Source organism: Rattus rattus, chromosome 1 (assembly GCF_011064425.1).
Source record: "Rattus rattus isolate New Zealand chromosome 1, Rrattus_CSIRO_v1, whole genome shotgun sequence".
In the NCBI taxonomy this organism is placed as follows: Eukaryota; Metazoa; Chordata; class Mammalia; order Rodentia; family Muridae; genus Rattus; species Rattus rattus.
In genome coordinates this window covers 31,563,440-31,585,014 of record NC_046154.1, presented here as the reverse complement: position 1 = coordinate 31,585,014, position 21,575 = coordinate 31,563,440, and the positions used below count along the sequence as shown (strand labels likewise).

The 21,575-nt window shown below is 50.8% G+C and overlaps 1 protein-coding gene across 1 annotated transcript; it reads right to left on the bottom strand.

Moving 5' to 3' along the window:
- Positions 1 to 1,872: 1,872 nt before the first annotated feature.
- Tfap2e (transcription factor AP-2 epsilon) lies at positions 1,873 to 21,132 on the bottom strand. The gene is made up of 7 exons (XM_032888485.1): positions 21,106 to 21,132; positions 20,320 to 20,799; positions 19,730 to 19,781; positions 7,944 to 8,166; positions 6,513 to 6,631; positions 5,582 to 5,723; positions 1,873 to 2,686 (listed from the first exon to the last, which is right to left on the bottom strand). Exons 1-7 carry the CDS (start codon positions 21,130 to 21,132, stop codon positions 2,404 to 2,406), a joined length of 1,326 nt encoding a protein of 441 aa, XP_032744376.1. The 3' UTR covers positions 1,873 to 2,403.
- Between the last annotated feature and the right edge of the window lie 443 nt (positions 21,133 to 21,575).

Here is a 21,575-nt window from a genome sequence, read left to right as displayed (position 1 = left end):
AGACCCCAACGTCTTTGTCTAACAATGCATGTGCAGATACTAGGGGAAGACCATCCCAGACATTAGTGTGGCTGCTTTAAAGTGAACGACCAGGAGCCTTGCTGGTAAGGGTGGGGAAGCCAGCCAAGTTCTGCTCATTGCACAGCACAGCCTTAGGATAGAGGCTGCTGTGGCAGGCCCGGGAGGAATGGGGGTACATCCCAGCCTGCTGTTCAGAGACAGCAGATATGGCATAGAAAGCCCCAACTGGAATGAAGCCGTCTAGGGAGACATTGGCCCCAAGGACCCAGAGTTAGAGGGCAAGCGGGAAAAGATCAGGCAAAGGAGATAGAATGGGACCTGGTCAGTAAGGTGAGCCCAGGAAGAGCGGGGACCCACACAGTGAAGAGACCCAATGCAGCCAGTGCAGCACATCTGCAGCTGCAGTGGAGGCCAGCCTGAACCATGTAAAACCTGTCCCCAAAACACGGTTTTTAAAATTGTCTTATTTAGGGTTGGGGATTTAGCTCAGTGGTAGAGCGCTTGCCTAGCAATCGCAAGGCCCTGGGTTCGGTCCCCAGCTCCGAAAAAAAAAAAAAGAAAATTGTCTTATTTACATTCCAAATGTTGCCCCTCTTCCTGGTCCACCCTCTAAGAGTTCTTCACCCTGCACCCCCCATCTTCCTTCCCTGGGGCGTCAGGTCTCTGCAGGAGTAGGCACATCCTCTCCCACTGAGGCCAGGCAAAGTAGTCCCCTGCTGCATGTGTGCTGAGGGCCTTGGGACAGGAACAGTTTTGAGTCAAAAATTTGAGGGTAGGTTGGTGACCTCATTCCTCCACTGGGGGCCCCGTCTACATATGGAGGTGGTCTCTTTAGGTTCCCTCTCCCTACTGTTAGGCATTGCAGCTAAGGTCATCCCCATTGAGTCCTGGGAGCCTCTCACATCCCAGGCCTCTGGGACTTTCTAGAGGTTCCCCACCCCCCGACCCCACCATCCTACCCTACCACCCCACCCCACCACCCACAGCTGCATATTTCCATTCATTCTTCTGGTCCTCTGGGCCTCTCCTGTCTTCCCCCCCACGCCCTCACCCCCCCATATTTTTGATTAGTCCCATCAAATCCAAAGGAGGCTGCTTTAGCTTTCGCATGGTCACTGATGACGAAAACAGATCGGCAGGGGCAATAGTGAGTGAGAGTTGGGAGTGAGGAGATACAAGAGAGGATGTAGCAGTCTTTCAAAAAAGTTTAACCAGCCAGACAGTGGTGGTGCTGGCCTTTGATCCCAGCACTCAAGAGGCAGAGGCAGGAGGATCTCCGAGTTGGGGCCAGCCTGGTCTACAGAGTGAGTTCCAGCACAGCCAGGGCTACACAGAGAAACCCTGTCTTGGTGGGTGGTAGGGGAGAAGACGTTTACCTGCAAAAGAAAGAGGATTTGTGTTTTGTACAGTGACTCCAAAAATGTGTGTGCTAGGTATGGTCTAGCGGGTGATTACTTAGAGGGAAAGATATCTGGAGAGGGAAATCCTCAAGAAGACAGGAGCTCAGTTAGCATTTGCCCAGTTCAGACACACAGAAAGAGTTACCTGTATCACATGGGCACAGACTGTCTACCTACAGCCATGGTAACACATTGCATTGACCAGACAGGCCCAGCAATTCACAGTAAATAAGATACACAGTATTCACACACACGCACGCAAGGCATGTGAATTCCTTACATTGGTACCCACACTCAGAAGGACCTACTGTCTAACATACCTTTCCTTCTCACATACTCATTGCCCTTTGTGAGCAACAGCACCCACCCACCCATATGGACATTCTGGTGCATGAGCAGAAGTCAGTAAAATGAATCCCCAAATCGTTATGATAAATAACTTGTTCTGGACTTTTTTAATTTTCAAATTTAATTAAATTGTACATAAATAAATAGGACAGGCAGCAATCGGACCGTGGTGTGCAGCCTGGGTTCAAGTTCTGTGGTTTGTGCTGTACCATCTTGTTCTTCAGGGGCCTCGCCAGCCTCTCGTCTCTGAAAGCCTGAAGGATCCAAACTGCTCACTGGAACCGCCTGGGTTCTGAGGCTAGGAAACCGAAGTGAAGGTCACTAACTCTTCAGTAGCACCTCTGATTTGTTCTCAGCCTCAGGGCACCCGTATCTGCCCAGGCATCTCAGTGGGAAGGGCTCTGTCCCATGAGCCAGACTTTTCCATGTCAGCTCTCATATGAGTCCTTACCAGAAACCACAGAACGGTTTTCTTCTTTTACCCAATCAGGTCCCACTCTGGGCTTCTGAAAAAAGGTTCTTTCTCTCTGGCCTGAATAGAATCCCACATTTTTAGTCCTTTCAGGGTCACCCCCCAGGAGCCAAGGCCCTGTCTCAGGCACTGGGAGTCGCTTAGCTAGGGCACAAGGGACAGTTACTTCCGATGCTTGGCATCCTTCTCTGAAGCCTTGGTTTCTCCATGCCCGCTGCCTGCACTGCTTAAAAACATCTTGTCCAGTCCTTTGAGCGACTCTAGCAGGTAGTTCTGGAAGGCGGTAAGAGCAGCACAGATGGCAGGCCCTCCAAAACCATGAGTGATGAGGCTAAAATGTGTCAGACAGCTCTGCACCCCGGGCTCCAGGATAAGTGCCGGGCGGCTGTTGCCCAGTGGGGAGCGGTCCTGAGCCATCAAGTCTGCGAACTCCTTACAGATCTGCCTGGTGGGGAGAGAACAATCACAGGTTAGAGTACACGGTTCTAAACTCGGAGGACGACCCACTTGTTGACTTTTTGAGACAGGATCTCTATGTAGCCCTGGCTGTCCTAGAACTCTATGTAGACCAGGCTGGCTTCAAACTGACAGAAATCCACCTGCCTCTGCCTCTGCCTCTACCTCTGCCTCTGCCTCTCCCTCTGCCTCTGCCATGCTGGAATTAAAGGCGTGTACCACTTTACCCAGAAACTGGCTAGATTCCATACATTGTCTATACAGTTTGACCTTCCAAACTGCCTACCGTAACAATCATACCATTTTGCAAAAATGGAAACTGTCTTTCCCAGACATTAACTTAGCAGCTCAGTGCTGCATACCTGTGCACGTGCTCATGCCCTGATTTTTCTCCCTGAGGTGTCCTACTTATGGAGTGCAACTCAACTGCCTATTAAACTCTCTGTGACCCCTTCTTCTTCCCCAAACAGTGCTTCTGTGAACGCTTGTCTGTGACGGTATGAGAGCAGCCCAGAAGCTGCCTTCCACAGTTAAAACAGCGGCACACATTGCTGCCTAGATCAGCATCACAGACATGGTCTGTGTCATTTTATATCGTCCCACAGATCTATTCCATTGTCCTCATCATAAGGTTTCAGACAGAACAGGTGACCTGCCGGAGTGACTGAGATGAGACAAACCCAGGTCCAGCTCATGGCTGTTTTCATTACTTAGTGACTCAAGTAAGAGGAACCCTCATCACTCATCTTGGTGCCTGGTCATGCATCTTAGACAAACTCAAGTCCCAAAAGCATTTGATGCAAGAACTGATTCCTAGTCAGGAGTGAAGTGGGCTCCACTTGGACAGGCCCCTCGTGCACAGGAAGCAGCTTTCCAGGACTCTCTATTGAGCTGTCCAGTGAGGCCGGTTCCTTTCTGTCGAAAGGAGGAAAGCCCGGTGGAGAGAGTGGAGCTGTGATTTGAGAGCCACACCAGACTGGAGAGATGGCTCAGAGGGTAAGAGCACTGACTGCTCTTCCAGAGGTCCTGAGTTCAATTCCCAGCAACCACATGGTGGCTCACAACCATCTGTAATGGGATCTGATGCCTTCTTCTGGCCTTCAGATGTACATGCAGGTGGAATGCTGTACATAATAAATAAATCTTTAAAAAGAAAAAGAAAAAAGAAAGCCACACTCACAAAGGTCAGCTGGCCTGGACATCTGAGTGGTCCAGATCCTCAGAGGCATTGGGCTTTAGCCTACAGACGATGGTCCTCAGGCTTTGTGACCTCTTCATCCTTTTGTTCCCACCCCTCTGTTTTTGTTTTTTCCCCCTTAATGTAACTGCCAACATCCAGTTACATTCTACAATTTAGATACTAAAACCTCTCCTGAGCTATGAAGACAGAGTCTTCGGGAGATGACTAGGTCTTGAGAATAGAACCCTATAGATCAGTGTTCTCAACCTTCCTAATGCTGTGATCCTTTAATACACTTCCTCATGTTGTGGTGACCGCCAACCGTAAAGTTATCCCATTGTTACTTCATAACTGTAATCTTGCTACGGTTCTGAATTGTGATGTAAATATCTGATATTTCGGATATCTCATATGTGCCTCCAAAGGGGTCAAGACTCACAGGTTGAGAGTCACTACTATACACGCTATTGGTGCCTTTCTAAAGAAGGTCAGAGAGATGCTCTGCTCTTTTTACCGTGTGGAGAACACGGCAGCATCAAAGTGCTGTCTGTCTGTAAGAAAGCAGGCCCAGACACAGAAGCTGCCTTGATGTTGAACTGCCTCCAGGACTGTGGGAAACGAGCTGCTACCCAGCTTAGGGCATTTTATTATAGCTACCCAAAGGGACTAATAGTATGTTTTAGCGAGAAGCCTGTTTGCTAAGCAGGCTCTGAGGCACCTTTGGAGAACCCGGTGTGATGCTAACCTAATAAATGTGACGGCAGCAGGAGCCATGGACAATCTGTAAGTTGACAGAGAGCAGATGGGTTCAGGTGAAGGCTCGGGGGTGAGAGGAGAGGTGTCAGCTTGCAGGCTGTGGTGAGAGGGGTGACAGTGGGGCCTGCAGCAGGGTCAGGAGTACCTTGAGGTCTTGAGAAGAAAGGTCACAAACAGACCCTTGTTGGGGAGACTTGAACCCATGCCCAGGGTCTAGGGTGGTCATGCCTATTGAGTAGGTGAATGGAGCACCCACACAAGGTCTGTAAGTCTATGGATGACGCTTTAAAAATGTATAGCTCAGCACTGACTGCTCTTCCAGAGGTCCTGAATTCAATTCCCAGCAACCACATGGTGGCTCACAACCATCTGTAATGGGATCTGATGCCCTCTTCTAGTGTGTCTGAAGAGCAACATTATAGTCACATTCATAAAATAAAAAAATAAGTGAAATTTTTTTAAAAAATGTATGCATATAATAGATATGTTCACATATGGTGTTTGTGTGTGCACTTGGGAGCTTGTGGGAGTGTTCATGAAAGTCTACATGTGATGAACATGGTACCTAAAGTCTAATCTACTCATAAACCAGGCATGGTGACACATACCTTTAACCCCACCACTTGGGAGGCAGAGGGAGGCATGTGGATCTCTGTGAGTTCAAGGCCAGCCTGATCTACAAAGTAAAGTAGGTCCAGGACAGCCAGAGCGGTTATACAGAGAAACCCTGTCTGGAAAAACCAAAACAGACAACAACAACAAAAGATATCTACTCACATGTGCCTGAACGGCATGTACAACTGTTCCCTGTGAACGTAAGCAAGGAATCGAGCTGCTATATATGGCGCCATATGCACTGTATGAACGTGTGTGCCTGGGAGCCATGTCTGACGTACCCACGTCTGAGGTGTTGCACCCATGTTTGCCGTGCACGGTGCCCTTACTCACTTGGCAGCCAGCAGCATGCTCTTGCGGCTGTGCAGTTCCCCAGGGTCAGCGTGCTGTCGGCCTAGGTACTCAGCAGCCGCCTTGGCTGGAAACTCAGTCTCACAGACATAACCAAAGTCCCGAGCCAGGTGCACAGCTTCTCCTGGGGAAAGAGGAGATCTTACCAGGTGTACCTCTGAGACCAGAGCCTAGCCTCGAACTCCTCCTCTCCTCAGCTAAGGAGCACCCTGTTTCTGGAGATGCCCTGTCTGGTTTCTCTTCTCAGTTTCAACTTCATGTCCATCCCTCTCAGCTCCAAAGTTGGAGCTGGGACCAACGTGTATCCCAGAGCGCAGTCGCCAACCTCCAGGGAAGAGGGATGCGTGCCCTTACCTACTTACCATGTCCAAATACTGGCCAGTAGCCCTACACACACACACACACACACACACACACACACACACACACCAGTAGTTCTACTCTATGTACTCATATGTACAGATACATAAATTAAAAAAAATAGTTTCAGAATTTCCCACAAATAACAAAATATGTGGGTACCAAAATTCATTACATAAAATAGCATCGTTTTTGCACATAAACCTAATGCGTCCCCCCATAGATCACTAATTATCTCTTGTTGACTTAGCAGTACCTAATGCTAAGAGATGCTATGTAAAAAGCTACCTGCACTATTGGTAATAATGACCAAAAGATTCCTGCGTCTGTTCAGCAAAAGTGCAACTTTTTCAACCAACTTGAACCATTGGTGATAAAATTCTCCTATGTGGCAACTGTCTGTGTGTACCATGTGCACATACCTCAACATACACAGCACACAGAGAGCGTGCCTAGATATAGCAATGTTCACAGCTATAACTAAAATGCAGTCGGAGGTCTCTCCAGGTGACAGGTCCCTTCACATTCCCATGTACACACAAGCCTTGCTCACCCTCCACCAGTGAGGTCAGCAGCGTCACGTTGGCGGCCTTCCGTCGCCCCGCTGGCAGGTTGAGGCCGATCTTCTCCAGCCGTTCCCGCAGACAGCGGCCCCCATTCTTGGACTTGGCCCTTAACACACACAGACAGAGACATGCACACAACCATGAAGACAAGAGAAACGCCTATGGGCTGAGTGACTCCAAAAGGCCTTCCTTGCTCCTGTCGCTTGTCTCTCTTAAAGCTTGGGTATGGCCTTGTTTTGGGGGTCTCTGAGCAAATCCCAACCTTTCCTGACCTCACTCTTGTGCAGTCAGGATTGGGTAAGGAGCAGCGCCCCACTGTAGCAGCCCCTCATTTCTCTCCAGTCCTTTGGAGAGCAGGGGCAGCCCAGGGGAGGTGGGACAGGGGACCATCTGAGCATCCTTCTTCCCTACCTTTTGCTGGGGACACATAAAACTGTGTGCAGAGACACACGAGAATGACAAACACAGGGACACACAACGGTCTATAAAGTCACATATACACAGATGAGCCCACCTTCAGTGTCTCCAAAAATTTATGGAGACACACATATGACATTAGAGACACGCAGACATGGACACCAAGAAACATGCAGAGACACATGTGCCCATCAAATCAGGGTCCCAGAGATTTATACCGAATCCTAGGGCTTCAACATGGGGACCTACCAGATGTTCAGAGACCAAGAGTAAGAAGATACCCCCTCTAACTGCACAAATGTGCCCCCCCACAGAAGCACGCACATGTAAACAACTAGCTGTGTAGAAAAGGAAAAACATGTATGAGAGGAGAAAAAAGAAAAGAAAACAAACAAAAAACAAACCAGCTACAGACGCACATGCAATGGGAGATATATATATATATATATATATATATATATATATATATATATATATATATGTACACACACACACACACACACACACACACACAGAGAGGAACCGTTGTAGGCAACACACTTCCAACTACTGCAGAACCCCACACTATGGAAACACACACTTTGTCATCCCCTAACACACATGCAGTCCTTAGATCATTGTATCTTATCCCTGAAGCAGATTCCCCTCCCAGCCACAAGAACATGCAGAAAGAAATACATGGCCCACCATGCTGCTCACTCCAAACTCACGCCAACCAGGCCTGTGCTGCTCTGGAGAAAGGATAAGGAAGGTCTACCCTTCCCAGAGCCAGCCCTGCCCACCCTGCTTAGAGCGAGTAGGCCCTTTCCTTTGTACCAGGGCTTGCCCCCCAGACCATGTACAATCTTGAGGCCCCGGGCTCTGCTCTGTCAGAACCTGAAGTGGAGATGGTGTTTGGGCCTGGAGTGAAGCTGACCCTTTCTTTGATGCTGTGAGATTGTCTGAAGTAACTAAAGGGTTTAGCTGGGGCGCCGTGTAGGGTTATGGGCTGGCCTTCCTACCTTCGGAGGACACCCCCAAGGAGGGAAGCGTTGAGGCACTCAGGAGGTGAGAGTCGCCGCTGCACCTCCCCCACGGTCACCTTGTACTTGGATGTGGAGCTGAGTAACGACAGCCGGCCAGGCACGGAGCAGAAGACCTCACTGGGGTTGTTGATGCCGCCAACCAGGCTGTCTTTGGACAGTGAGAGGGTGGAGAGGCTGCCGGCTTTGGAGGGCATGGGGACTGTGGAGCAGAAGCAAGGGGAGAGAGAGAGGGGGAGACATTGAGCCAGCGACCACAGGACAGCCATGGTGCTGGCAGGTTGACTCACCAGCTGTGCATGTTGTTGAATGATTCCAACACTTGCCAGAGGGAGGGCTCTAGTATCCCTGCTTTACAAAAGGAGAAACTGAGGCACAGTGCTGCGGAAGTGACATGCTCAAGTAAGTTGGAGGGCATAACATTGAACCCAGAGCTGCCTGGCTCTTGCCCCCCACATCCCCTTCCTGAGCCCAGTGTTGGCATCATCAGAGAGGAGGCGGGGTTCCTGGGTCACCGTGACAGAGTCTGGGAAATCACCCAGATTCCCAAGGCCCCTTCTCTATTATGAATCTCACCTTCCTATCCTGGGGTTTTGGAGTCCCGCATGTTGGCAGCAGAGGTTAGGGCCCTATTAGGCCCCCAGCCTTTCCCCTTTTTTGCCAAATCCAGAAGGCAGGAGGAAATAAGGATCTGTATGCCCCATAACACCTAATCCTCCGTGCAGGGTGAGGAGGAGATCGGGTGTTCTAAAGTCTTGGCCCAGGAAGGAAGTTCTTCCTGCAGTGTCTCCGTCTTCCTTCTGAATTGCAGAGGAAGGAGAGGGCCAGGCACGTGCCTCTTTGCTTTTTTTTTTTTTCCCCCCGGAGCTGGGGACCGAACCCAGGGCCTTGCGCTCGCTAGGCAAGCGCTCTACCGCTGAGCTAAATCCCCAACCCCAGGCACGTGCCTCTTTAGAGGTCTCTTGGTTCTCATTCAAGGAAGGGGTCCTGGGTAGAGAAGGCCTGTGTGTGGTGGGCATGGATCTCAATGGGGAGTCTGGACTTAGGGAGTTCTGATGCATGTGTACAGATTCTACTTCACCCCTTGAACCTACAGGACAACCCATGGTGGGGCTACCCTTGTCCCCACAGACTGAAGCACAGAGAGGTAAAATAATATGCGTGCAGTCAGGTAGCTGGTCGACTGAACTAGTCAAAAACCCAGGACTAGGGTCTCGAGTGCAGCGCTCATGGCCTTCCCAGTGTTCAGAAAAGTTTCCCAGTACCCCCCATAGCAAGAACTCCTAGGCCTCAAGATTACAGAGACTAAGAAGAACCTGATCCCAAGGTTCAGGGCTGACACGGTCCCTGCTGTTTTCCTCCTGGCCACTCAGCCAGAAACCTCTCCAATGCTCCTGGCCTCCCTTGCCTGCCACGTCCCACACAGGACTGTGTCCCTTGGCTTGCATTCTTAACCTACTGAGAGGCAGGCCCCTCTCTCGTGTACACAGACACTTACTCTCTGTCTGCATGTCTGGGCAGCCCTCCTTCTGGTCCCCTGCTCTAGTCTAGAGAAGTCTTTCTGAGACCTGGATCACTCGGTAACCTGCAAACCACCAGTGCCTGGTCAGCTCCCTGAGATCAAACCTAGGGCATAACCAGAAACGATGATGCTCTCTACCAATAGTGCCAATTACACCCTGTAAGCTCTCATGGGCAGCTCTGTGGAGCAGCACTGTTCCCCATATCCCAAGGTTAGAAGGAAGAAACGGAAAGGTCAGAGGTCAGGATGACATCATTTACTGAGCAGAAGTGGGTCGTGGGCTCTGGCCGCTGCTCCCAAAGGTCATATCCCTAATCTTGCCTGGTAGCCATCATCCTCCCAGTCCTTGGGTGCTTATTCCACATTCTCTGATGGCTACCTGTGCCAAGGCCCTGCTCCCTTCTTCCTCCTCCATGTCTTGGCTCCCGCATCCTTTTCTGGATCTTTCTTGGTTATCGTTTGTTTTTTTAGGATCTAGACTAAAACTGACTCACAGAAACATAATTTAGGGCAGAGCATTAAGAGGTAATGAGCAGGACCAGGGTGGCACACACTTTTAAACCCAGCACTTGGGAGGCAGAGGAGGTAGATCTCTGAGTTCAAGGCCAGCCTGGTCTACAAAGTGAGTTCCAGGACAGCCAGGGCTACACAGGGAAACCCTGTCTCAAAACACCAAACAAACAACAACAAAGTAATGAGAGGCTGGAGAGATGGCTCAGTGGATAAGAGCACTGGCTGCTCTTGCAGAGGACCTGGGTTCATTTTCCAGCGTCCACACGGTGGCTCACAACCATCTGTAACTCCAGTCGGTGGACTCCTCTTCTGACCTCCATGCACTCGTGAGGTGCACGTACACACAGGCAGGTAAGCATTCATACACATAAGTAAAAATAAATCTTTAAAAAGAAGAAAATGGGAGCCAGGTGAGGTGGCACACACCTTTAGTCCCAGCAATCAGGAGGCAGAGGCAGGAAAGTGAGTCTTCGTGAGTTCTAGGCCAGCCAGTGATAGAGTGAGTCCGTCTCTAAATCAGTTAATTAATTTCAATATAGTAAATAGTATATAAGGGCTTAGCATTTTATTTATCCTAATCAGAGGTATAGTAATATATAGTATATACAGTAATTTTTTTTTATGTGAGTACATTGTTGTTATCTTCAGTCACACCAGAGGACAGAATCAGATGCCATTACAGATGGCTATGAGCCACCATGTGGTTGCTGGGAATCAAACTCAGGACCTCTGGAAGAGCAGTCAGTGCTCTTAACCACTGAGCCATCTCTTTAGACCATGTAATTAATATTTTAAAAATATTTAATGCGGGGTTGGGGATTTAGCTCAGTGGTAGAGCGCTTGCCTAGCAAGCGCAAGGCCCTGGGTTCGGTCCCCAGCTCCGAAAAAAAGAAAAGAAAAAAAAATATTTAATGCAATATATTACATGTTTTCTTTGTCCTTAGTCTTCAAAATCTAATGTGAAGTGTATACACACAGCCACCTTCCTTTCGAGCCAGTCACCTTTCAAATACCCACAGCTCTATACATTTTGTGACTAGTGGGCCACCACAGTGGATGGCTCAGCCTTGAAAAGGTGAGTACATGAGTCACCCGGACAAGTGACAAGTAACGTAACACTAACAAGAGATGTGGATTCTGAAGAGCCTCTCCCCCTGGAGCAGGCACCTGCCCAGAGCCTCAGTCCGATGACCGTGCTCCCCGGGACACAGACCCAGCTGTCTTCTGCTCAAGTCCTCCCTCCTCAGCACCATCTTGTGGGTAGAGTTTCCTGGCCCCACTTCCACCCCAGCTCCTTGCATACCTGTCCCCACCCTTACAGCTCTCGATGTCCTTGTCTGTCTCCACAGTGTCTTCCTACCAGCTTAGGAGCCTTGGCACAGGTGGCCATCAGAATGTGGAATGAGTGCCCGAGGCAAGAGCACTGGAACTCAGACTGAGAGGATGATGGCCGCCAGGCAAATGTCTTCTATCACTCAGTCTTATAGAGCTAGCCTAGGCCCTCACAAGATTTTTAAGATTTATTTATTTCATGTACCTGACTGAGTACACTGTAGCTGTCTTCAGACACACCAGAACATGGCTTCAGATCCCATTACAGATGGTTGTGAGCCACCATGTGGTTGCTGGGAATTGAACTTAAGACCTCTGGAAGAGCAGTCAGTGCTCTTAGCTGCTGAGCCATCTCTCTAGCCCTATAGCTGACTGTTCTTAGCGGTCTCATGACCACACGTTTGTTGGTCAGAGAATGGATATTGTTCCATTATATATTTTACACGACAAGCTTGAGTTTAGAAGATGAAAACTGTAGACTGGCAAGGTGGCTCAGTGGATAAAGTGTTTCCGGCACAAGCCCGATGACCTGAGTTTCATTCCCAGAACCCATGTAAAGAACTGGACGCAGTAGAGCAGATCTGTAGTCTCAGTGCTCCTGTGGGAACTGGAAGAGAAAGTGTCTCGTGTGCCAGCTAACTTGGAGTTTGCTCTGAAGCAGCAGAGACCGTGCCTTTAGTCCCAGCACTTAGGAATCAGAGGCAAGTGGATCTCCATGAGTTCAAGGAGAGCCTTATCTACCTCATGAGACCCTGTCTTGATAATACAAAACAACAAAAACAAAGAAGAAACCAGAGAGTCTCTACGATGTAGAATGTAAGAACTGTCTCCCAAAAGTTATTATCTGACCTTTGTCCCTCCCCTCCACGACTCCTAGCCAGAGAGAGGTGTCAGGAGAGATGGAAGGCTTTCCCGCAGTCATTATTAAAGCCAGGTATTCCCTAAGGGCAGGCCCTACACGATGGGAGAAAGGCCACGACTTTTTAGAACACTTAGCACGTGCAGCAAAACAAACTGTATTCAGGAGCAGTATGCCCTGCTGGACATAGCGGCTCATGCCTTTAATCCCAACACTTAGGAGGCAGAAGCAGGCTGATCTCTGAGTTCAAGGCCAGCCTGGGCACATGGTGAGACCATACCTCGAATGAAACAAAACAAAAGCAAACTAAATGTCAGTATTCCTTTAGTGTAGGCACAGCAACAAGGGTGAGATTGAACATGACTTGTTCTTTGCTTCCCAAACCCACAGGACAGACCCTAGCACAATGACTCCTGAAGGCAAAGTGCTCTAACCCTGGTGTCCCTGAGGCTCGCATGCAGAAGCCATTCCCGTATTTCTCAGACGCACATAGTTCTGCAGTAATACAAGGACCTCGTTATTCAACCTGTCAGACATGCCATACCCACCCAAACCTCCCCTCCTATCCGAGGAGTCTGGTTACTAAGGGTTAGGATTGTAATTCTCCTCTAGAAAACATGCTAAAGTCACACTTCCTTCTAGAAGAAAACACAGAATAAAAAATTTCAAGACCTTTAGGTGGGCAAAGAACGCCTAGTTACAACACACCCGAAATAAAGCACATGAGAGCAAACAAGGCTAAGTTGGAAACTCATGAAACTCATGGAAACTTCTGCACCTCCAGTTAAGAAAATAAAAAGATGGGGTTGGGGATTTAGCTCAGTGGTAGAGCGCTTGCCTAGCAAGCACAAGGCCCTGGGTTCGGTCCCCAGCTCCGAAAAAAAAGAAAAAAAAAGAAAAAGATGGCCAGTCATGGTGGGCACACAACTGTCATCTCAGCACTTGGGAGCGAGAGGCAGTTTGATAGCAAGTTCAAGACCAGCCTGAGCAACATAGCAGAAATCCTGTCAGAAAACGTGGGGCTTGAGACAGGAAAGACGGCTCAATGTGAAGAGTGCTGGCTGCATTTCCAGGGACCCAGGGTTCAATTCCCAGCACCCATACAGTAGCTCACAACTATCTGTAACTCTGGTTCCAAGGGATCCAAATGCTTTATTCTGCTCTCTGTGGGCCTGCATGCATGTGGTGCACAGAACTATATGCAGACAAAACATTCATGTACATTAAAAAATGTAAAACAAGGCTGGGTGGTGGTGGTGCACACTTTTAATCCCAGCACTGGGAAGGCAGAGAGGCAGGTGGACTTCTGCGAGTTTGAACCCAGCCTTGTCTGCAAAGCAAGTTCTAGGGCAGCCAGAACTACACAGAGAAACCCTGTCTCAAACAAAACAAAACAAAGCAAAACAAAACCCTAGGGTTCCAGGACTGGAGAGATGGCTCAGTGGTTAAGAGCACTGACTGCTCTTCCAGGTCCTGAGTTCAACTCCCAGCAACCACATGGTGGCTCGCAACCATCTGTAATGGGATCCAATGCCCTCTTCTGGTGTGTCTGAAGACAGCGACAGTGTACTCAGTCAGGTACATGAAATAAATAAATCTTAAAAAAAAAAAAAAGATAACTGATCAATAAACACATGAAAAAGGCTCACCACCACTAGTCATTAAGAAAACACAAGTTAGAACTGTATGAAGCACTAGGTGATTATGATAGACAGTCTCAAGTGGGAGGTGTGGAGAGACCAGAGACCCACACATGACTGGGAGGAGTGTTAAATAGTCCAACAACTGGAGGAAATGGCTGAGCATTTCTTTTCCTTCCTTCTCTCCACTCTCCCTTCCACCCTCCCTTAGTTTCCTTAGACACACTCCACTTACTGGAAGTTTCTTAACAATCAAACATAAATGGGCCAGGGGCTGGAGCGAAGGCTCAGTGGGTGAGAGGCAGCACTTGCCTCCAAACATAATGACCCGAGTTTAATCCCCAGTGCCAACAACTGTGGAAGGAATTTGCAATTCCAGAAAATTGTCCTCTAACAGTGCACCCACGCTGTGTGTGCACAGGCACACATGCACATACGTGCACACATTAGTGTGCACAAACACACACATACACACTCACCCAACAAACAAATAATGGAACACACAGTGCGGAAATCCCATCTCTAGGACTTTCCCCCAAAGCAGAAAAAACATGGCTACCAAAGGCACCTACACGTACGTCTGCAGCAACCAGAACGGCCAGAAAGGGGATGTACCACCTCACCAAGGACCAAAAATCCATTCAGGGGCTGGAGAGAGACCTCAAGGTTTTGGAACACTTGCTATTCTTACCAAGGGCTGGTGTTTGATTCCCAGGTCCCAAGATGGTGGCTTCCAATCATCCATTGCTCTAACTCCAGAGGATCCTATTCCTTTTCTTATGACCTTGGCAGGTACCAGGCTTGTATGTGGTGCACACACATGCAAGGAAAACACTCATACACATAAATAATTAAGTCTAAAAGAGAAGGTTTAATTATTTTAACTGCTTGGTTTGTTGTTTTTTTTGGGGGGGGGTTTGTTTGTTTGTTTTTTGTTTTTTTTTCTAGACGGGGCCTCACTATGTAGCCCTGGCTATCCTGGAACTCACTGTGTAGACCAGGCTGGCCTCAAACTTACAGAGATCCATCTGCTCTGCTCCCTAAGTGCTGGGATCAAAGCCACTATATCCAACTATTTTAACCTCTTTTGTGTACAAACATTTGCCTTCGCGTAAGTATGTGCACCACATCCTGCCTAGTACCTGAGAGAGTCTGAAGAGGACTTTGGATCGCCCTGGAACTGGAATTATGGCTGTGGAGAATCAAACTCTGAACCTCTGCAAGAGGTCTTAACCACCGGACCGTCTCTCCAGCTCCCCAAGAAGGTTAAAATGAAAGCTGTTCAGAGAAACAGCACAGTACTACTCAGAAATAAAAACCCAGGCCCAATAACTGACAGGTTACAGAAGAGACAAAGCCTGGAAGCACTGGCTAAGCACTGTCCTGTGTCTACAGGACAGGTCCACAGTATGCAAATGTATGGAACAACAGCGGATCATGCATTGCAGAAGGCTGGACGCAGGAATGGAGATTACCTACAGATAGGGATGAAGGAATTTCTCACAGGGCGACAGATGTCTCGAATGGATTCTGCTTGTGATTTTACAAGTCTACACATGTGTTTAAAAAAGAACCTTTAGGAGGGGTGCTTGCCACTGCCCCTAGTGAGCCAGATCTGACCCCACTAACTCACATGATGGAATCACATGGCAGAAGGGAAGAACCAGCTCCCATAAGTCAGTGTGGCTCTCTGACCTTACAAGTGCTAAATTAATTAATTAGCTAATTAGTTAATTAAAACCTTAAATTGAGGTGGGTGGTGATGGTGCACCCCTTAGACCCTCAGATACCCCATGACTCCTACTATCCTCAGGTAAATTTAAAATTATTTCTATGTGGGCGATGGTTCTTTCAGTTGCCTTCCGGTGGGAACGTGCTAGCAGGCAAATGAAGAAGTGTGGAAACGCCGGGTTAAATTCTGACTCAACATAGGAATCAAATAGCTCCTCATGGATTTGTTTCCATTACTCCTGATTTTAAAGTAATACATTAAGGGACTACTTATGGGGCCAGGGAGATGGCTCAGCAAATAAAGGTGCTTGCAGTCCAGCCTAGTGCCTGGATTTGATCCCTGGAACTCAATAAAGGTGGAAGGAGAAACCCTCCTCCTATAAGTTGTCCTTTGACCTCCACACCCACCTACCCACCTACACACACAGACACACACAGACACACACACACAGACACACACAGAGAGAGAGAGAGAAAGGAGAGAGAGAGAGAGAGAGAGAGAGAGAGAGAGAGAGAAATGAATAAAAATGTAAAAAATATTTTTCAAAATTACTTCTTGTGGAGGAGGGGCCCATGAGGCAATAACCCACACTCAGGGGCTACAGGTATCGAATGGTTGCTAGCACAGAGGTACAGCCAAAGATAAGGAGATAACACATCACACCTATGCTCATACAGGCACTGGTAATTGAACTCAGTGGGTCACCAAGAAACTAGGAGCTGGGTGCGTTGGTGAGAAAGGTTTCAGCAGGAGTGGGAGGGGGACGAGAGCGGGCAATAGTAGGAGTGAAAATGCCAAAACTCATTACATGCATACGTGAAAACATCAAAAAATTAAAATATTCTACTTGTCTTTATTACTAGGGTTTTTGTTTTTGTTTTTGTTTTTTTAAAACACCCTGTTACAGAGACAAATGCCTCCTCCCTTCTCTCAACCTAGAGTGACTGACCCAGCCCCTAGGCGCCCTTCTGAACCTTCCCCCAGAGGGAAGCAGAGGGAAGGGTATCTGTTTACTTTTTTCTTTATTCAGGAGACCCCTTGAGATCCAGATTACCTACGCGCCCATTCAGGCTACCAGCCACTGCCTTCCTGAAGAGGGATGTCTCTTCAGTCTCATACCCAAACCACTCCCCTCCCTCTCATCTCTAATCTAAAACCCAGCGGCATTTCTAATCTTTACACCACCCCACTTCTAATAACCACAATGTCCTTCGCCCGCCTTTTTTTTTTTTTTTTTTTTTACCACAGGTAAGGCGCTTGTGCAAGCTGTGCTTAGTGCGGCGGAGTTACTGTCCCAGGCGTGCTCAGAATTCAAAACCCATCACTCACAGAGCAGACACACACTGAGCACCTTCAAATGTCTGTCCTAGGAAGCCTCTCACCTCGGGGGCTGACCGCCTCTGCTGTGAGCTCCTAAAGCGCCCCGCACAGACACAGAGCCACGCCATTTCTCCTCAAGTCCCCCCTGCTTTCTGCCTGTCTGCGATAGGTTGTTAAAACTAAAGGTGACAGCTGGGCGCAGAAAATGGTGCGCTATCCATTTGCCCTCAGGTTTCTTCCGGGGTCATCAGACCACCCCCAACTCACAAGGTGGCTGCAATGCGCCGACCTAGAAATTCTACGGGGGTGTGGGGTGGCGCGGCGGGGACGTCCCTACCTCCTCCAGTCCAGGACAAGTGCCTGTAGTCCGCGGAGATGTGCAGATCTGGGCTGTGAGGCTATCCAGGTTCCGGTGCCATGCGACACTGGTGAGATGGACACCTGGGGCTTCCCCACATCCCCAGGAGGAGGGCCGTTTCCATTGGGGACCTGGGGCGGCAAGGGTTTCAGGTGCTGGACCCCAAGTTCTAGCGGTGCAAGGTCCCTTCACACCGGGACACTTCAGGGCTCCAAGACCGAGCTCCTTTCGCAAAGGCAGGGTTTGGGCGGTGGGCAGTCCCTCACCACACAAAACAGTGTCGGGAGCCTTCAGAACCCGCCCGATAAGGTTGAAAGGGCCTGAGGACCAACAGCAGTGCTAACCTGTCACCTATGGCCACCCACCCGGCAAGCGAGTCCGACGTTCACGAGGCAGAACCAGCAAAAAAAAAAAAAAAAAAAAAAAATACCGAACAAACAAAAAAATCTGCGGGTTGTGAGGCTCCCCCAGGGAATATGGTCTAGTGGTAGCGCTGCCTGCCTCGCCAAGCCAAAGCCGCTTCTCTTGGGATGGGTCCCGGGAGCCCGCTCTCCCAGGGTATTGGCCCCCTTTTCTCTTTCTGAGGCCCGCTGGGCAGCAGATCTCCCAGCTTGCTCCAGGCTCTCCTTTCCACAGGTTGCCCCGGGCTCTGTCCCCTCCCTTCTGCAGTGCCTCAGGCCGATTTGGTTTCTCTGGGTACTTCTGGTCACTCCCCGGTGTGCAGCCCGGCAGGCCCCAGGAACCTACACGGAACTCCCAAGACCTAAAACACTAAGACCAACAGTAGATTCTTCTACCTTGGGATACCGGAGTGACTTCCTAAAAGGCAGAGCTTGGGTCTCTCTAGGGAATCAATGAACCTGGGTTCCCTGCCCTTAAGCCTGAGCGGGAGCCAGGATCTGGGGGACTTGCAAAGAGCCCAATGGCGGGTTATTGTAGACTCCAAATCCAACTTTCCTTTCTAGTGGGTCAAAACCAGAGCTGTCCAGGAGATAACAAAGCACTGGTGATGTGGGCATTGGGCCTGAGCCCCTTCCCTGTACTCCCAGCTTCTGGTGACAGTCCCAGATTTCTGGCGGCATCCCCCACCAAGTTCTGGGAGGCGTGCCCTCTAATCTCCTGAACGCCATACCTAACTTTAGTTCCTGGAAGTCCAGCCCCTTGTATCAGCTCCACTCCCACCGCAAGCCTCCCCTGAGAACCTAGGCAGGGCAAACAGCCTGGGCTTGAATTCACTTGTTTGAAAAACAGCTCCAGCCAAATCCTGGGGGAGGTGCGTCTGCCCTTGGGCACTACAGGCTCCCCTGTGCCTCTGAATTCCTTTGGGCACCCACCCCAAATCTAAAAAGCGTGCCCAAGGTCTGGGTCTCTGATGCTGTCTAATTCGCCTCTGTCTTACCTTTCCTAGGCATGGTTAGAACTTGGTCTTCAGGCCCAAAACTCTGCTCAAGGGGTGTCTCTCACTCCTGCCTTTTTTTTTTTTTTTTTTTTTTTTCTTCGGAGCTGGGGACTGAACCCAGGACCTTGCGCTTGCTAGGCAAGCGCTCTACCACTGAGTTAAATCCCCAACCCCTCACTCCTGCCTTTTACCAATTCAAAAGACAAACAGATCTGGAGGCAAACAACAATAATAATAACAACAACAACAGCAGCAGCAGCAGCAGCAACAGCAAACCACCAGCAAGAGGCCCTCCCATTCTTAGAACACCGCAAATACCAATCGTCAAATTCCAGGACACACGTTAGGTATACAGAGAACCCCCAAAACAGAAACTATATCCCAACACACAGTCACAGATACAAATCCCAAACACAGTCACAGCAGCGAACACACCAAGAAACATCTCTGCCTAGAAGAGGATCATATAGTCTGCACAGGACCCTGAGCTCAGAGACACAGCACTCTTGGAGGCAACAGACCTGACCAGGAGCACACAGCCCGTCACAAGCTAGTCAGCACTTATGCTTTAGTAGGCTTCGGCTGAAAGAAAATCTTCTGCCCTGGGAGGTGAGGGGAGATGGAAGGCGTGCTGCCCCCTCCCACCCCCCAGGTTCTGCTGGGAAGAAAGGAACAGAAAGCATTTGCCAGGCTCCAAAAAAAAACGTTAAAAGCTCAATAAAGTGGAAGCCATTGAACAAAATCTGTGGCAACAGCGCTCCCCTTCCCATTTCTTAGGAAACAGGGAAGTGGTTTAACTCGTTCTGCAAATCAACTCCAGATCCACCAGAACGCCCTTCCTTCCGTGAGGGGAGGCCAAGCAGTTGTAGCCTAGTTAGTGCGAGCCCACCTCAGGCAGCGAACTCCTGAGCAAAAATCATCCAGCCAAGCGCCACTGCCCCTCTCCTGGGCAAGGAAGGATGTTCCGTTGGCCACTCAGCCTGGCGACGCACAGGAAACAACAGCCCGGGAGAAAGAAAATGGGTCTGAGCGCCCAGGGCCTGCACCGTCACGCCTGGCTCTGCCCTGGAAGTTGCACACCATTCCTTACCTTTCTTGATCACGGATTGGTCCAGGAGGCTCATTCCAGGGTCATCTATCGCCTGCAAATAGAAGAGGATGGCAGTGAGGGCCCGGATGGACCTAGTCGCCTAGTCGTCCGGCTGTCCCTAGTCTATGTCTGCTCCGCCCTATGAGTACCACCGGCTGCCTGAGGCGGCTACCGGGGACAGGCGTAATCAGGAATCGCCTGGGCTCAGCACCATCTGCGTCCAAGCAGCCGCCCAGCCTGGACGATTACCAACTCCTGCGGATAGACAACTCCTGCGCCTCTCCTAACCCCTGCCCGGATTGTCCCGGCGGACTGGGACTGAGTATGGATACCCACTGTGGTTCAAGCCCACAGTGAGGAGAGAAAGAAGTGATTCCACGAGGGTCGCTGCCACTCAGGCACGGCAAACACTCAGATCGAAGCCACCTTTTGGCTAGACAGCATCTAACCGAGGACTCCCTGTCAGAGGCAGAGATGGAAAGTTACGCCTTGGAGAACAGTCGGGCTCCTGCTTTTGTTACTTTTTTGCTTCTAGCCAGGATGCTAAATCCCTGCCCATTCGGATCCACCGTGGCTCACTCTGGACTCACCTGCAGTTCCTCCAGACCGGGCGGCGCCGCCAGCCCGGGAAGACCAAGGGGAGCATCTGCCAGGCCGTGCGCGCCGTCGGCCAGGCTGTGCAGGAGCCGGGGCACTGCGGCGGCGTAGTCTCGGCGCGGGTCGAGACCCAGAGCGCGGCGGGCGGCGCCCAAAGCCGGGCGGCTCGTCGTGGGCCGGGCGGCCGCGCGGGGTGCGGCCCAGGCGGCCTGCGGGGGCTGTGGCTGGGCCAGGGGCGCTAGGCCGCCGTAGGGGTCCGGGGCCAGGTGCGGAAAGGCGGCGGCGGCGTCCGGGCCCTGGCCGTAGGGCAGCTGCGCCTGCGGGTAGGGTGGCGGGAAGTAGGGAGGGTGATAGTCCGTGGTGGCAGAGGCGGCGGGAGTGTGACACAGTGGCGGCGCGGGCCCGTAGGCCGCCTGGGGCAGAGACGACAGGCGGGTCCCGCCAGCCGCTGCGCACAGCCCGTCGGGGCGCTCCTGCAGAAGAGGAGGCGTGCGTTAGGGGACCCATGAGGAGCCGAAAAGTCACCAGCCAGCCCGCGAGGTCCCCTCCAGCTCGCGGGTGTCCTGCAGCTGTCCACCGGCGAGTGCCCCGCGGGCACAGCGGCCCCAGGCTGGAGACCAACCACGGGTCTCCGCCACCATGTCCTCGGCTGCCGAGAAGCCCTGAGGTCCCCTACCTTCGCGATTTCGTTGGCGCAGGGGGAAGGAGGTTTGGAGGATCCAGCAGCCAGGCTCCTCGATGCCCTCTGCCCAGTGTGCCCGGGACCCGAGATTACTCACCATGGCGGAGTATGTGTGCACCAACATGGGGCGGGTAGTGTGGGGCGTGAGGCGTGGCGGAGACACAGCCCTCGTCCGACGGCCAGGGGAGAACTGGAGCGGGGAGCTCTCACAGCCCGCGGGGATCACCGCCTGGCAGCTGGGGGTAAGTCTGCGGGGAGTCCAGAGGGTGTGGGGTCCTCAGCGGGGGACGCCCGCGGGTGCGTCCATGGAGATGGGCTGGAGGGAGCTGATGGCCCTTGAAAAAAGTAGGGCAACGGGTGCCCAGCGCCCGCCCTCTGAGCTCAGCCCGCTCCATGCAGTCTAGTTATAGTGGCGGGGGCGCGCCGGGCCTCTGGGGGCGCGCATTAAAGAGACAAGCTATGGCCTATCTCAGCCTTTTCCCTTGGCTGTCGAAAGGGAGGCGTGGCTCTGGTGGGAACTGGTGGGGTGAGGAGTGAATGAATTCGAGCCCTGCTGATATGAGCTCC